Here is a 14323-nt window from a genome sequence, read left to right as displayed (position 1 = left end):
GGCGGGGGGGTCTTGAAAGTTCTCCATGCTGCCATCCCAGGCAGCACAGAGCAGTTTAAATACCCCCCCCGCCGGGCTTCCAGGGAGTCCCTAGAAGCCGGGCGGGGGAGTCTTGAAAGTGCTCTGTGCTGCCCGGGATGGCAGCGAGGAGTTTAAAGACCACCCCCGCTGGGCTTCCAGGGAGTCCCTAGAAGCCGGGTGGGGGGAATCTTGAAAGTACTCTGCGCTGCCTGGGATGGCAGCATGGAGAACTTTCAAGACCCCCCGCCCAGCTTCCAGGGACTCTGCTTTAAAGCCTCCTCTAAAAACTTGTTTTCCTCCTCTAAAAACTAGGTGCGTCTTATGGCCAGGTGCGTCTTATGGAGTGAAAAATACGGTACATGCCCGTTGAGTCTTAGCTGACCCGTCACCAAAACATGCGTAGAGCTATAACTGGCCCCCCCACCCTTCAATTTATATGGTTACCGCACGGTACAAAATTTTCCTTTTAATGATCACACATAAAAAACAAAAAGCGGGGTGCCTCGTGTGTGTGGATCAAACTTTAGCCCCACCCACCCCACCCTCCACGGCCAAATTATTTTGCTGTCAAAGTTCCAGCAGGATTTACATTTTTTAAAAAAATACCACACCAGTAATCACTTGACCAAAATTTAAAAATATCAAAAAAAGTCAGGGCTGGGGAGATTCACCAAAACAGCAAAAAAGATGTTAAAAACAAACATTTTTTTTCTTTAAAAAAAATTCTCCAGGAGTTTCTCCTGCATGGCTGTGTTTGAATGCCCAGCCCGACAAGAGCTTTCCAGGCGAGATTTGTCAGTCCTGGCTCCCGTGGCCGGAGTTCCGGGTTGCGACCTTCAGGCAGTCGGTTCTTTCGCTCGGCGAGGGCCCCGAAACAGTTCGGCTTGGGCGAGTCGCAGCCGACGGAGCTTTCAAATTGTGTGGGAGGAAGGATCGGCGCTGACGGGAACTGAGCCGATCTCTGGGAATGGAACCCCACCTCCTCTTTGGAAGAACCCACCCGGGATAAAAGACCGAATATGTCAGTGCAGAAGTGGGGAGAAGCGGCTGAAACCGCGGCGGGGGCTGTGATTCGCAGACAACGCCCGACCCACCTTACCCTCAGCAACATACCGTTATCGCTCAGACAGAATCAAACGTTGGCTTGGCACGCGACCATCTTTTCACGAAACAACCCAACCTATCTTGGGTAAGGGAGGACAGCAGGGGCTGACCCTGGGCACAAAGACCGGACACTGGTTTGAACCAACGCAGTGGTTCCCTGGACCACACAAGGACCGGCCACTCTCTTGCTCTGAGCCATAGCGGCGGCCTGGTATGGGGGGACGGGATGGAGAGGAATGTTGCGAACCCTGTGCCACGGACCATCCGAACAGATCTGCTGCACAGCCTCCCGAACAGCAGCTGTGGCCCAAGCAAAAACCGAGCTGGGGATCAGTCCTAGGGGAACAAAAGCCCCCAATCGAGACGAGAACAGCCCTCGGGTTCTGAAGGACGAGAGAGTTCCACGAACGAAGTCTCTGACGCGATTTCCACCGGTCTCGCGAGGACGGGGCTCTTCCGGCCAAGCAGTGAAGCGAGAGTTTGTGTCTCTGTTGACAGACCAGCTGCTCGCGTGTGTGCGTATGTTTGTGTTTGCGGCCCGAACAGAGCCGGAGAGTCTAGTGGTACGAAATCGGGGCCGTCTCCGCCGCCCGGGGCTCAGGTGACCGCCCGCCCAAGGCCGGCTCAGCCGTCGTTGGCGGCCACCAGCTGCCCCATGCCCTCCCGGATGTAGACCGACTGGATCTCCTTGGTCTTGAGGCAGTAGTCGCAGGCCCACACGGCTGAGGCTTCGGTGGTCAGCAGCCCGTAGGCGTTCTCCGTCATGCCCGTGCACTCCCGGTGGAACCACTTCTGGCAGGAGGCCTCGCACAGGATGGCGTCCTGGTCGTCGTTTACCTCGCTGCGGCAGGCCCCACAGGGGTATACCAGCCCGGGCGGGGGCTGGTGGCCGGAGTTGCCGGCCGCCTTGCCGGGAGGGGGTGGCAGGCTGTTGGCCTCGGGGGTGCCCGTGCCGCCGTGCCCCGCGCTGTTGGGGGCGAACGGGGGCTGGGTGCCGTTCACGGCAGCCCCCGGCGAGCCCGTGTGCGGGTCCTGGCTGAAGGCATTGGAGGGGGGGTTGAGGGGCTTGCCGCCCCCATTGTCTTCGCCGCCAGGAGTGAAGCCTGGGTCAGGTCCGGGGAAGGGGCTGGGATTGGGCGGGAGGTTGGGGAGGTTCTGGTTAGGGCGTGGCATTGGCGACTGTCCGAATATGTTGCCTGGCTGGCTGAAGCGCTGGGCCATCGGAGGGCCCCCGGGGGGGTTGAGGCCGGGCCCCGGGCCCACGTCTCCCCCCCGTGGGGGCTGCCCCATGGTTGGCGAGATCATGGGCCCGAAGCCCCCCATGGGTCCTTGCATGAGCTGCCCCCCGGGAGGGCTGAAGTTCTGTCCCAGGGGCTGTCCGAAGGGCTGCCCACCAAAGCCCATCCCGCCAGGCTGGACGTAGCCAGCGTTCTGGGGGGGCATGTTGAACGCTGGGCCCATCTGGCCAGGGCCGAAGGGGGGAGGCTGCCTCCTCATGGGCTGCGGGCCTCCCCCATAGCCCGGGGGCACCTGGGGGCCCATGGCCCCTTGCATGCGGAAGTTCCCAAAGGGTCCGGGGTTGCCAAGGAAAGGAGCCGCGGCCGAGCTGACTTTGGGGGCCCCAAAGTCATCTTCGAAGGGGTTGGAAGCCACCAGGTGGTCGACCATGGGGGTCGGCGGCGGGGCAAACTCCGAGAGGTGGGAGTAGGCGGGGCCCTGCAACGAACAAGCAGAAGAGAGAAGAAAAAGTTGGGTTTTTTATATGCTGACTTTCTCTACCACTTAAGGAAGAATCAGACTGTTGTACAATCACCCTACCTTTCACTCCCCGCAACAGACACCCTGTGAGGTAGGTGGGGCCAAGAGAGTGTGACTAGCCCAAGGTCACCCAGCAGGCTTCATGTGTAGGAGTGGGGAAACCAACCCAGTTCACCAGATTAGCCTCCGCCGCTCATGTGGATGAGTGGGGAATCAAACCCAGTTCTTCAGATCAGAGTCCACTGCTCCAAACCACTGCTATTAACTACTACTCCACGCTGGCTTGTGTAAAGCAGAAAAATATACCTCTTTATTGGAGAACTTTAAACTGCGTCTGAACCGCAAGTGTGGCAAGGTGGGGCCAGCACAAAGTGGCAGCGCCCCACAAAGACACCCCCACCCCCGGAAACCCACAAGCAGCCTCCAGAGGAAGAAGCTGATGACTAGGTTTTTATACCCCTTTTTTCTACCTGTAAGGACTCTCAAAGGGGCTTGCAATCGCCTTCCTCTCCCCACAGCATGGACCTTGTGAGGTAGGTGGGGCTGAGAGAGTTCTGAGAGAACTGTGACTAGCCCAAGGTCACCAAGCAGGCTTCATGTGGAGGAGTGGGGAAACCGACCTGGTTCTCCAGATTGGAGTCCGCCACTCTTAACCACTACACCACGCTGGAAGACAAGACAGATGCAACAGCCCCCCTTACCTGTGTGTTGGACTTGCGGCGTTTCTTCTCAGGACTCTTCATTTGAAGGCCTAATTTCAGAGCGGGAGAAAAAGCAAGAGGAAAAGGAAAAAGAAAATATCAGTGCTAGGCTGCCCGACACTGGACAGAGCCTCCAAGGAGAAGAACACCACAGTGGGCAGCTGTGCTAAGAAGCACAAACAAAATACTAGCCCATAAAAAAAAAAAAACATAAATAAATTGCATGCCCGTGCAATTTGGTTTGATGCACCAGTCAACTGACCAAATGCTATTAACTGACTATCTGATCACAGACACTGACAAATATTCCTGGAAGCAGAAAGCTTTTCTGTAGGTAACAACGTTTGTTTCTCAATAGGTTGCACTTTGGTTACATGAAGGGCAAGAGGGAGGGGGCCGTTTGCCCCCCAGCAGGGGAGGACACACCTAGCTGCACAAAACCTCTCCTCCCAGCCCCCTCCCGGCCGACACGAAGAGGGCAGAGTGACAAAGGTCACACTGCCTGGGAGCGTCCGCATCACTCAATCGTAATCTCATCAAGATGGTTTTTTAGGGGTGGGCTTTGATTAAGGAGAACGATTAACTAAATGAGAGCTGGCCTAGCGGAGGAGTGCGCTGGAGAAAACCAGATTCAAATCCCTGCTAGAAGCTCACTGGTAGCCTTGGGCTGGGTGACAAACAGGTTTGTCTGTTGTTTAGAACTGACAACAACCATGTGAGGTAGAGGCTGGTCTGAGAAGCTGTGATAGCTGCCAGCCGAGCTTCGCAGCCAAGTGGGGTTTTGAAGAAGAGGAGGAGAGTTTGTTTTTATATGCCGACTTTCTCTACCATTTAAGGAAGAATCAAACCGGCTTACAATCACCTCCCCTTCCCTATAACAGACACCCTGTAGGGGGGGTTGAGAGAGCTCTAAGAGAGCTGTGACTAGCCCAAGGTCACCCAGCCGGCTTCATGTGGAGGAGTGGGGAATCAAACCCAGTTCTCCAGATTAGAGTCTGCCATTCCAAACCACCGCTCTTTGCCATGCTGGCTGGATCAGGGCAGTGGTCCATCTAGTAAAATGCCCTGCTTCACACAGAGGACGACCGGTTGCCCAGGACGGCCAACAAAGAGGGAACAGACACCGAGGCCGTCCCCCAATGTCGCCTCCTAGCACTGAGATTCAGAGGTTGACTGCCTCCGGAAATGGAACAGTTGGATTTGAGTCCAGTAGCACCTTAGAGACCAACCAGATTTTTGGGGGGTATAAGCTTCCAAGAGTCAAAGCTCCCTTTGTAAGATGCTGAAGGGATCTAATGGTTAACCTTTTGACCACTGGAGGAAAAGAAGCCTCCAATCTGGAGGATATTTGTTTTGCTATCTTCTGGGCATGGAGTAGGAGTTACTGGAGGTTTTCTACATTGTACAAGGGGTTGGATTAGATTACTCTGGTGGTCCCTTCCAACTCTATGATTCTAATCTAAATCTGCAAACAAAGGGAACTTTGACTTTTGAAAGATCACAGATTAAAACCTTGTCGGTCTCTGAGGTCCTACTTGACTCCAATCTGCCCATGGTTACGTTGAAATGAAATCCGTCTAAACATTAGGAAGAACTTTCTGACAGTTAAAGCGGTTCCTCAGTGGAACACCCTTCCTTGGGGGTTTTTAAGCAGAGGCTAGACGGCCATCGGTCAGCAATGCTGATTCTATTACCTTAAACCCAAAAACACACAGAAAATCACTCTCATGAAATTAACCCAAAATATAACGGGAAACAAATGACAAAATACAAAAGTACCATAGATTAAGCGTAAAAATTCCAAAGATGGTGTTTCAGCGTATGTTACAGTCATATACATTAACAAGGTAAGTATATCCAATCATAATTTGTGTGCTAATATCATTAAGCAACTTTTATCTTTTTTTTACAGGAACAACATTCCTTGCTTTCAACAAGTGTCAGGTCGAAGAGGAAGACAGCCGTGTCTGTTCTTATAGCTTCATCAGTTCCTCTTCAATTCCAGATATTCGCAGTGTATGATCAATGGCCTGCAGCCTATGGTTTGGTACAATCTCCTATTAGGTAGGTACTGATCCGACTGCCTGAACAGGCTAGTTTTCTGGAATATACAGCTTACTGGTTCCTAGCTAGGATACCATGCCTACTCCACGCCCAGAAGATGGCAACAAAAACCCCTCTGGAATTCCTGGTCAATCTGGCTTGGAGGAAAATTGCTTAGGATCCTAGAGTTGGAAGGGACCACCAGGGTCATCGAGTCCAACCCCCCTGCACAATGCAGGAAATTAACAGGAAAGTCACAACTTCCTCCGGTCTCACACCCCCAGCGACCCCCTACTCCGTGCCCAGAAGACAGCCCCAAAAACCCCTCCAGGATCCCTGGCCAATCTGGCCTAGAGGAAACCCGCTCCCTGACCCCAAAGCGGCGATCAGCGCTACCCTGGGCATGCAAGGAAGGGCCACGAGAGCCAAATCAACACCTGGCCCTCCCCTTTTATCGCCCATCCCCGTGGCCTCGCGCTCCCACTTGTGGCAGGGAGTTCCGCAAGCCAGCCGCAGGAAAAAGAGGATTTCCCCCCCCCCCGGCCCGTCCTGCCTGCTAAGGGGGCTTTGAAAAAGGGCCCCGGGAGCGGCTGCGGAGGAGGGGGAAAGCGGCCCACCGACCCTCCGGCTCTTACCGGCCTTGCCTTGCTTGCGACCCGGGCCTGCGGATATGCTGCCCGTGGGGGGCGGCGGGGGCGGGGGGCCCGGCGGCGGCGGGGCGGGCCCGACTCCGCCCTCCAGCTTCTCGGCGTGCGGGGCCGCCATAAGAGGCGAGGGGCAGGCGAAGGAGAAGGGCAGGCGGGCCGAGCAGCTACAGGCGCCGCGCTGCCCCGGGCCGCGCCATCGCGACGGGAAGCGGAAGCCCGTCGCCTGCGCCGGCGACTGGGAGCGCAGCGCCATGGAGAGAGGCGGCCAGAGCGGCGCGCGGACCGCACTTCCTGCGCAGCGGGGGGAAGGCGGGCCTGGGCCGCGGGGCGCTTAATGATCGCGGGCGGGGCCGCTCCGGGCCTACGCATCTCTGTGGCCCGGCCTAGGGAACGGAACTTCCGGTTTCGAAAGTTACTACTCTAGGCTTTTTCTCTATGTCCGTTTATAAAGTGCACCATGGGGGAGGGAAGACTACAGGGATACTTAGCATCAACTTCCGGTAGGATGGGGGGGGGTTAAAAGAGCCGCCCTTGGCTGGGATTCTCACAGAGAAAAATGTCCGGGCCTGTTTTAATAGTGTCTATGGTGCCGCTCTACACCTTGGCACCTCTATGGTAAGAGCCCCGTTGGCTCCCGGAGACCGGAAGCGCCCTCACGTTTTTAATACTGGGGCCGCAGCTGGCTCCGCCCCCAAACGGAACGGTTTGGAAGGTACCATTTTCTTGGGAGGGGAGAAGAGAGGAAATGGCGGCATCGCCCGCTTCCTCTGTTTCTTCAGTTTACTGAGGCGGTTGGCGGCCAACTGTCAAATGTCGAAATTCTTCTTGCTTATTTGGGGGAGGGGAGAAGACGGGATCCTTCCTTTCTCTTTGGGAGAAGCCCAGTGGGCGTGCCCGGATTAGGCTCGGGACTGGCGTACTGCGGCTAGCCAATCAGCATGACGCGCGCGCCAATCGCATTGACCTGGCCGCCCCGAGGCATCATGGGAGTTGTAGGAAAGAACCGAAGGCAGGCGCTGGATTCGATCACAGCACAATAAACCTGCCCACTGGCGGCTCTTCGCAAATGCTGCAAGACCCGCTCAGATCGTGCCTACGAAGAGCTGCTTTTCCCCATCGTCTAATGGGGGAGGGAGAGAAGGGATTTTGCAATATCTGGCCTGATGGACTTATAAATGTGCACGATTGTTTTATTGACCCTAAGGGTATTTTAATCAAATTGTACATATTAAAAACTATGCACCAAACCCCGTCAGTCTTTTATTTTGATGCCCAGCTTGTAATATATAATTTTTGGAATATAATTTGAGCTCTTCTTAATAAGGTTTCCCCCTAAAGTTGCCAGGCTTTTGGGGCAGAGCCTGAGGAGAGTGGGATTTGGGGAGGGACTTCAATGCCATAGAGTCCAATTGCCAAAGCGGCCATTTTTTCCAGGGGAACTGATCTGTCGGCTGGAGGTCAGTTATTGCAGGAGATCTCCAGCTAGTACCTGGAGGCTGGCAATCCTATTTCCCCCCCCACACACACACACACAACCTTTTTTGGTTTATCTGGTCTGTTCTGGATTGAAAAAATTCTCCATTTTTTAAATTTTATTTTTGTGGTTCGTTTTCCCCAATTGCAGGTTTCCCGTGGCTTTTTGGTTTCTGTTGTTCCTGCTAGGGCTGTGTTGAAAGTCAGCAGTTGGCCCCGCTCCGACACAAAGCACAGATTTCCAGATGGAGGGGTGGAAACACCTTTGCAGCGTCTTCTGCAGCTGTGGATTCCGTCTGCCTCTTCACCCTGGCATACTCGCATGGCTGCTTGATAGAACCCCCCCCCCCCACACACACACACAGTGTTTTCCCAGGAAGGGACTTTGCATCACTATCTGTGGTGGAGGGGGGCGGGGTTCAGCTGCTTCGATGTTTCTTGTGCAATATTTCCAAACGCTCCTTTCATAAACATGCTACCAATTGCAAAAGCAGTTTGGTAAAAAGGAAACAGCTGCTTTGCTGGGAAGCAGTTAAGCATATAGAGAGGATGGTGCCGAGTTGTTTTCTGTTGCCCCAGAAGGTTGGACCAGAACTAACAGGTTGAAATTGAATCAAAAGAGTTTCCGTCTAGAGACAATAGGAAGAATTTTCTAACAGAGCGGTTCCTCAGTGGAACAGGCTTCCTTGGAAGGTGGTAAGTGCTCCTTCCCTGGAGGTTTTTAAGCAGAGGCTAGATGGCCATCTGTCAGCAATGATGATTCTATGACCTTAAGCAGGTCATGAGAGGGAGGGCACCTTGGCCATCTTCTGGGCATGGAGTAGGAGTCACGGGGTGTAGTTGTGAATTTCCTGCATTGTGCAGAGGATTGGACTAGATGACCCTGGTGGTCCCTTCTAACTATGATTCTATGAACCGCCTCATGTCCCCTGACATAAATACTCCCCCATAGAATCGCTGCACGAGGGGCTTTAACTGTACCCTAAAATCCCCTTCTTCCCTAACCTTGAGCGGGCTGATATTTCCCTCTCAGGGGTTCTTCAATCTTCTGTTCGTTTAGTGTCTGCTCACTCCTACACAGAATGGATTTCTCCCTCCCCCCCTCCTGAAAATATTCCCAAGAAGTTTCCCAAGTGGCCTTTGTTTGGCTGCTTTTGCCAGTGATTGGGGGCTTGGCCCCCTTACTGTTAGGCTGAAAGACACAAGGAAAGGATATTTTGCAAAACAAAAAGCAGGCTTTTCCCATGTTCAGCAAGCTTTTTGTACAGTTTATCTATAAACAACATTTTGTTGGTCAAGGGCTTTCCAATTCTTTTTTTTAAAATAAGGGTTTGATATTTCCAAATCATACATACTTCTGCAAGTAGACAAGAGGAAGTGTCCAGTAGCACCTTAAAGACTAACAAAATTTCTGGCAGGATGTGAGCTTCTGTGAGTCACAGCTCACTTCTTCAGATGCAGCTAGAATGTCAGTCCATCTATCTTTAAGCAGAGAAGAGGGAATTCAGATACCCAATGGCAATAACATGGAAATGTCAAAAATGACATTAGCAGGCGTGATTGGATCAGGTGTGATATGCAGAGGAGTAGTGGGCGTGGAGAAATCAGCATTGGTAATGAGACAGGAATCCCAGCTCCCCTATTCAATCCAGCTGAATGCATTGTCTTGAGCTTCAATGCTTTATGGGTCTGCATCTATATCTACTGTTATCCCTCCCGCCCCACAGACTGCTTCTGGCAACCAGAGGGTAAAGAAATACCAACTTTAATAATAACCATTGGGTTCCTTTGGTATAATCAAGATAAATCAAACAGATACAAAGTGTGTGTAGTGGCAGGGAGGGGCGGCTGGGGACAGGAGTGAGGTGAAAACGAAGCCCCACGGTGAAGTGGGGCAGGCACAGTGATAACGGGTGTGGGGTGGGTGGGGATTCGGGGCTACACTTTGGCTTCTGGAGTATAACAATCTACATGCAAGATGAGGTTATCAAATGTTATGTACAGATCAGGAGAAGGAGAGGAAGGGGGAAGGGAGGGTCAGCAGGCAGAGCAGTGCAAGGCCCCCCCTTTCCACCCCCCCAAGGCCCTTTGGGTGCTCTGGAAACCCTGTTGACCTGAGCTCATGCCCTTGCACGGGGCTTCGCCCTCGGTGCCGGGAGCGTCCCTTTATCCAGCAGGACCCTCCACCGGCTGAGATTCTGTGCTTCTTTCGAAGGCGGGGAGGCAGAGAAAGTGTAGTGTTGGGCCTCGTGGCCCAGAGGAAGCCCCCCTTTCCCTCCAACTTGGAGGGCGGCTCAGCCTGCCTTGGGAGGGGCAGCTATTTTTGCCCATTTTTCTCTCCCCTCCAAAACAAACAAACAAAAGACAGGCCAGGTTTGTGCCACCAGAGCACCGGGCTTTGCATAAAATCTCAGACCTGTAAAAGGGTCAAGGCACACAGAGTTAATATGTCAAAATGGGGGGGAACTGGGGGGGGCTTACATATTTGGGGGCAGGGCGGCCGGCCCTCTTTTTGTGCTTTGAGGGTCAGAGGCCTCTGCTCCCCCCCCCCATACAATGAGGGGCTTTGGCATGGCTGAATCTGCAGGAAGAAGACCCAACGGGGCACAGGCGCTCACAAAAAAAAAGGGTGATGCCGTCCGGCCGCTTAAAGGGCCGGGAGCAGACGATGTGCCCTCCGAACGCTACCTGGCAGAGGAGCGGAACGTCGTACGCGTGGAATCTGGGTGGTGGTGGGGACAGGAAAGTAAAACAGTTGAGCACCCTCACTGAGGACTAGCACCCTGGAGGCACTTTACAAAGAGGAGGGAAAGGCAAGTTTACTCCCGGGCTTCTTTCGGGACAAATGAAGAGTCGAGCAAGAGGAGGGCCAAACAACCGGACGAACCTCTGCTACCAAACAGGGCTGGGGTCCAGCTCAGGGAGGAGGGAGACACTTTGGCAGAGGTGGCTTGGCTTCCCTCTTGGTGCAAGTCCAGGCGGGAGCCACAACGCCCGGCGAGACGGGACACAGGAGCCTGTGCGGTGCAGCCAGCCAGGACCACGCAGAAGGTGGGCCGGCCTGGGAAGAGCAGCTGGGAGGAAAAGGTGATGCTGGGGGGGGGAACTGTGTGCCCAGCCCCCCGGGCTTCTCACGACCTCCGCTCCACGGGCTGCTGCAGGCAGAGTTCGCTGCCAGCCGAGATGATCGGCAACCGATTGTCCATGTGGTAGCTGATGAGGTGGCTGACGCTCTCGAAGCGGTGGTCTTTTGTTCGGACCTATAAGAACATAAGGAAAGCCCTGCTGGATCAGACCGAGGCCCATCGAGTCCAGCAGTCTGTTCACGCAGTGGCCAACCAGATGCCTCTAGGAAGCCCACAAACAAGACGGCTGCAGCAGCATTATCCTGCCTGTGTTCCACAGCACCTAACAGAATACGCATGCTCCTCTGATCCTGAAGAGAATAGGTATGCATCAAGACTAGTAGCCATTTTGACTAGTAGCCATGAATAGCCCTCTCCTCCAGGAACATGTCCACTCCCCTCTTCAAGCCTTCCAAGTTGGCAGCCATCACCCCATCCTGGGGCAGGGAGTTCCACAATTTAATGATGCATTGTGTGAATAAATACTTCCTTTTACCTATTTTGAATCTCTCACCCTCCAGCTTCAGCAGGTGACCCCGCGTTCTGGTATAATGAGAGAGGGAGAAAAGCTTCTCCCTGTCCCCTTTCCACACCATGCGTAATTTTATAGACTTCTGTCATGTCTCCCTTTAACCACCTTCTTTCCAAGCTAAACAGCCCTACCCATTTTAACTGCTTGCGGGGACAAACAGCGACACTAGAGACCCGGAACTCGTTCCTGACCAAGCAAGGAGAGGTCGGCTGTCTGAAAGTAGCCGAACGTTCCCCTGTCCGTGAAACAGTGAAATGCTGAAAGCGCTCCCGCTGTTCCTCCGGGAAGCTTCCGAAAACTCTACCTAAATGACCGAGGCATTCCGCGGATCAGGGGGTGGATTTGGCCGCCGGCCCGAGAGACTCACCACTCCCTCGGGGTCAACGAGGAGCAGGTGCTTGGGCTGTCCCCCTTGCAGGCCGGTCAGCACGTACTGGCCAGGCGTGGTGGTGCTCTCCCGCACAAGGAAGTCCCCATTGGTCTGCAGCAGCTTCTCGGCCTCCTTGCGGCTCATCTGGCCGTGGTACCAGGGCTCCCGGCGCAGCTGCTCCTCCATAGACGCCACCAGCTGGGCCGGCGGAGCGGGGGGAGGCACTCGCAAGGCGTCTTCAAAGGGCTCTGGGTAGGGATGGAGAAGGGGTGGGACGCACGTCAGGGCTTTTTACTAACTTGCGCCTTCGTTGCTTTGAGATCATACACATGAACACATGAAGCTGCCTTATACTGAAACAGACCCTTGGTCCATCAAAGTCAGTATTGTCTCCTCTGACTGGCAGGGGCTCTGCAGCGTCTCAGGTGGAGATCTTTCACATGATTTGGTCCTTTTTAACTGGAGATGCCAGGGATTCAACCTGGGATCTTCTGCATGTCAAGCAGGGGCTTTGCCACTGAGCCATGCCCCCTACCCTTACTGGTAGAGGCTCTCCAGGGCTTCAGGCTGAGGTCTTTCACATCACCTACTGCCTAGTCCTTTCAACTGGAGATGCTGGGAACTGAACCCGGGACCTTTGGCATGCCAAGCAGATGCTTTGCCACTGAGCCCTATGGCCCCTACCCTGACTGAGAAATCTGGTACATTACACACACACCCATGCAAGCCGAAATGAAATTCTCAGGGCTGCAGAGCCTCCCCCTGAAGAAGAGTTGGTTTTTATACCCCCGTTTTCTCTGCCTTTAAGGAGTTTCAAACTGCCTTAAAATCACCTTCCCCTCCCCTCACAGACACCCTGTCAGGTAGGTGGGGCTGAGAGAGTTCTGAAAGAACTGTGAGTAGCCCAAGTTCACCCAGCTGGCTTCATGTGGAGGAGTGGGGAAACCAACCTGGTTCACCAGATTAGCGTCTGCCGCTCACGTGCAGGAGTAGGGAATCAAACCCAGTTCTCCAGATTAGAATCCACAGCTCCTAACCACCACACCACGCTGGCCAGCTGTAAGAGAGCTGTAACCAGCTCAAGGTCACTCAATAAGCCAGAGTGGGGAAACCAACCCAGTTCATCACATTAGAGTCTGCCGCTCATGTGGAGGAGTCGAGAATCAAACCCGGCTCTTCAGATTAGAGTCTGCCGCTCTTAACCACTACATCACGCTGAAGTGCCAGACAGCCCAGCCAAACCACAACAGGCCTCATTAGGGAGTCACGAGAGGCCCAGTTCTGATCACCCCGTTCCACAACCGCCCCCCCCCCCATCACTCACTCATGTCAAAGAGATCTCTTTGGACACTGCCGTTGGCGGTGGCGCTCAGACCAGCTTGCCGTGCCTTTTCCAGATTCTGCACGTTGACATAGGAGGGGTCATCGAACAGGTCCGTTCGCCCAGAGGGGCCAGCGGCGGGGGGGTATCTGTCCCTTCCTGGGGAGGGGAGGGGGAAGAGGAGGACAGGAGAGAGGGATTTTATTCTGAAAAGCTAAGAGAGAAGCAGGAGACAAAGAGTGGCGAATCAGAGCCTCCATCACTAGAGGCAGTCTACCCCGAGTGCCAAATGCTGGGGGGCCCCCCAGCAACAGGGGACTTTGTGCTCTAGTCATGGGGCTTCTTGGAGGTGCTGGGACAGCTCTGGCAGAGAACCAGATGCTGGCCTTTGGTCTGATCCAGCAAGGGTCTTCTTATGTTAGGGTGCGACAGAAAAGGCAGAGAGCAACAGTAGAGGTTCGCTGTCTAAAGCAGTACATGAACACATGAAGCTGCCTTATACTGAACCAGACCCTGGGTTCATCAAAGTCAGTATTGTCTACTCAGACCGGCAGCGGCTCTCCAGGGTCTCAGGCAGAGGTCTTTCCCATCGCCTAATTGCCTAGTCCCTTTAACTGGAGATGCCTGGGATTGAACCTGGGACCTTCTGCATGCCAAGCAGAGACTCTTCCACTGAGCCACAACCCCTTTCCCAGCGATTCTGTTCCAGCCTGACAACACCTTAGAGACCCAACAAGATTTTCAGGGTGTGAGCTTTCGAGAGTCAAAGCTGCCGTTGTCAGATACCGAGAGCTTTGACTCTCGAAAGGTCATACCCTGAAAATCTTGTTGGGTCTCCAAGGTGCTACTAGAATCTAGCTCTTCTACTTCGGACCAACATGGCTACCCTCTGAAATTATGTTCCAATCTGGGATTCCTCAACTCCTATGGCCAAAGGCAAGGCCGTGTAGCAGCACGGAAGAAAACGGCGCAAAAAGCAAGCATCGAGACGACAGTGTTCAGCTCCATGGGGAACTGCTTTTAAAAAAGAAGAAGCAAATTTCTAGCTGCTACTGTCCCAAATATATGCATTACTATGACGTTTCCCAACCTGTGTGTCCCAACCCAAGAGTGGGTTGCAAAGCCCATATCAGTGGGTCGCAGGTTGGGGAGGAAAGCCCACCCTTTCCCACCCTGCTCTTCTTAAAAAGGATTAAAATGGATCCTGTTGGGGATGGGCAGGCGAAAA

General features: G+C 54.0%; 2 protein-coding genes across 2 annotated transcripts in view; both read right to left on the bottom strand.

Annotated features, from left to right (window-relative positions):
- Positions 1-1736: 1736 nt before the first annotated feature.
- On the bottom strand, positions 1737-6519 carry PYGO2 (pygopus family PHD finger 2). Its single transcript, XM_056852348.1, has 3 exons — positions 6263-6519; positions 3585-3634; positions 1737-2841 (listed from the first exon to the last, which is right to left on the bottom strand). Exons 1-3 carry the CDS (start codon positions 6390-6392, stop codon positions 1750-1752), a joined length of 1272 nt encoding a protein of 423 aa, XP_056708326.1. The 5' UTR covers positions 6393-6519; the 3' UTR covers positions 1737-1749.
- A 4304-nt stretch (positions 6520-10823) lies between these two features.
- SHC1 (SHC adaptor protein 1) overlaps positions 10824-14323 on the bottom strand; it is a 32340-nt gene continuing 28840 nt past the window's right edge. Inside the window, exons 10-12 of the mRNA XM_056852343.1 lie at positions 13099-13254; positions 11772-12022; positions 10824-11007 (exon numbers count right to left, since the gene is read on the bottom strand). Coding sequence (XP_056708321.1) covers positions 10879-11007; positions 11772-12022; positions 13099-13254 — 536 coding nt within the window. The 3' untranslated portion in view covers positions 10824-10878. The remainder of the gene's footprint in view (positions 11008-11771; positions 12023-13098; positions 13255-14323) is intronic.

This window comes from Euleptes europaea, chromosome 7 (assembly GCF_029931775.1).
Source record: "Euleptes europaea isolate rEulEur1 chromosome 7, rEulEur1.hap1, whole genome shotgun sequence".
Taxonomy (NCBI): domain Eukaryota; kingdom Metazoa; phylum Chordata; class Lepidosauria; order Squamata; family Sphaerodactylidae; genus Euleptes; species Euleptes europaea.
The sequence above is the reverse complement of the archived record's forward strand: the minus strand, read 5'-3'. Positions and strand labels throughout refer to the sequence as shown.

What these genes read in the sequence shown, in the direction of transcription:
- PYGO2 (XM_056852348.1), bottom strand. Translation starts at nt 6,392, where the DNA reads ATGGCGGCCCCGCACGCCGAGAAGCTGGAGGGCGGAGTCGGGCCCGCC. An exon ending in TCGCAAGCAAGGCAAGGCCG is followed by an intron (nt 3,635 to 6,262) that starts GTAAGAGCCGGA and finishes CTCTGAAATTAG; the next exon opens with GCCTTCAAATGAAGAGTCCT. An exon ending in GCCGCAAGTCCAACACACAG is followed by an intron (nt 2,842 to 3,584) that starts GTAAGGGGGGCT and finishes TGTTCGTTGCAG; the next exon opens with GGCCCCGCCTACTCCCACCT.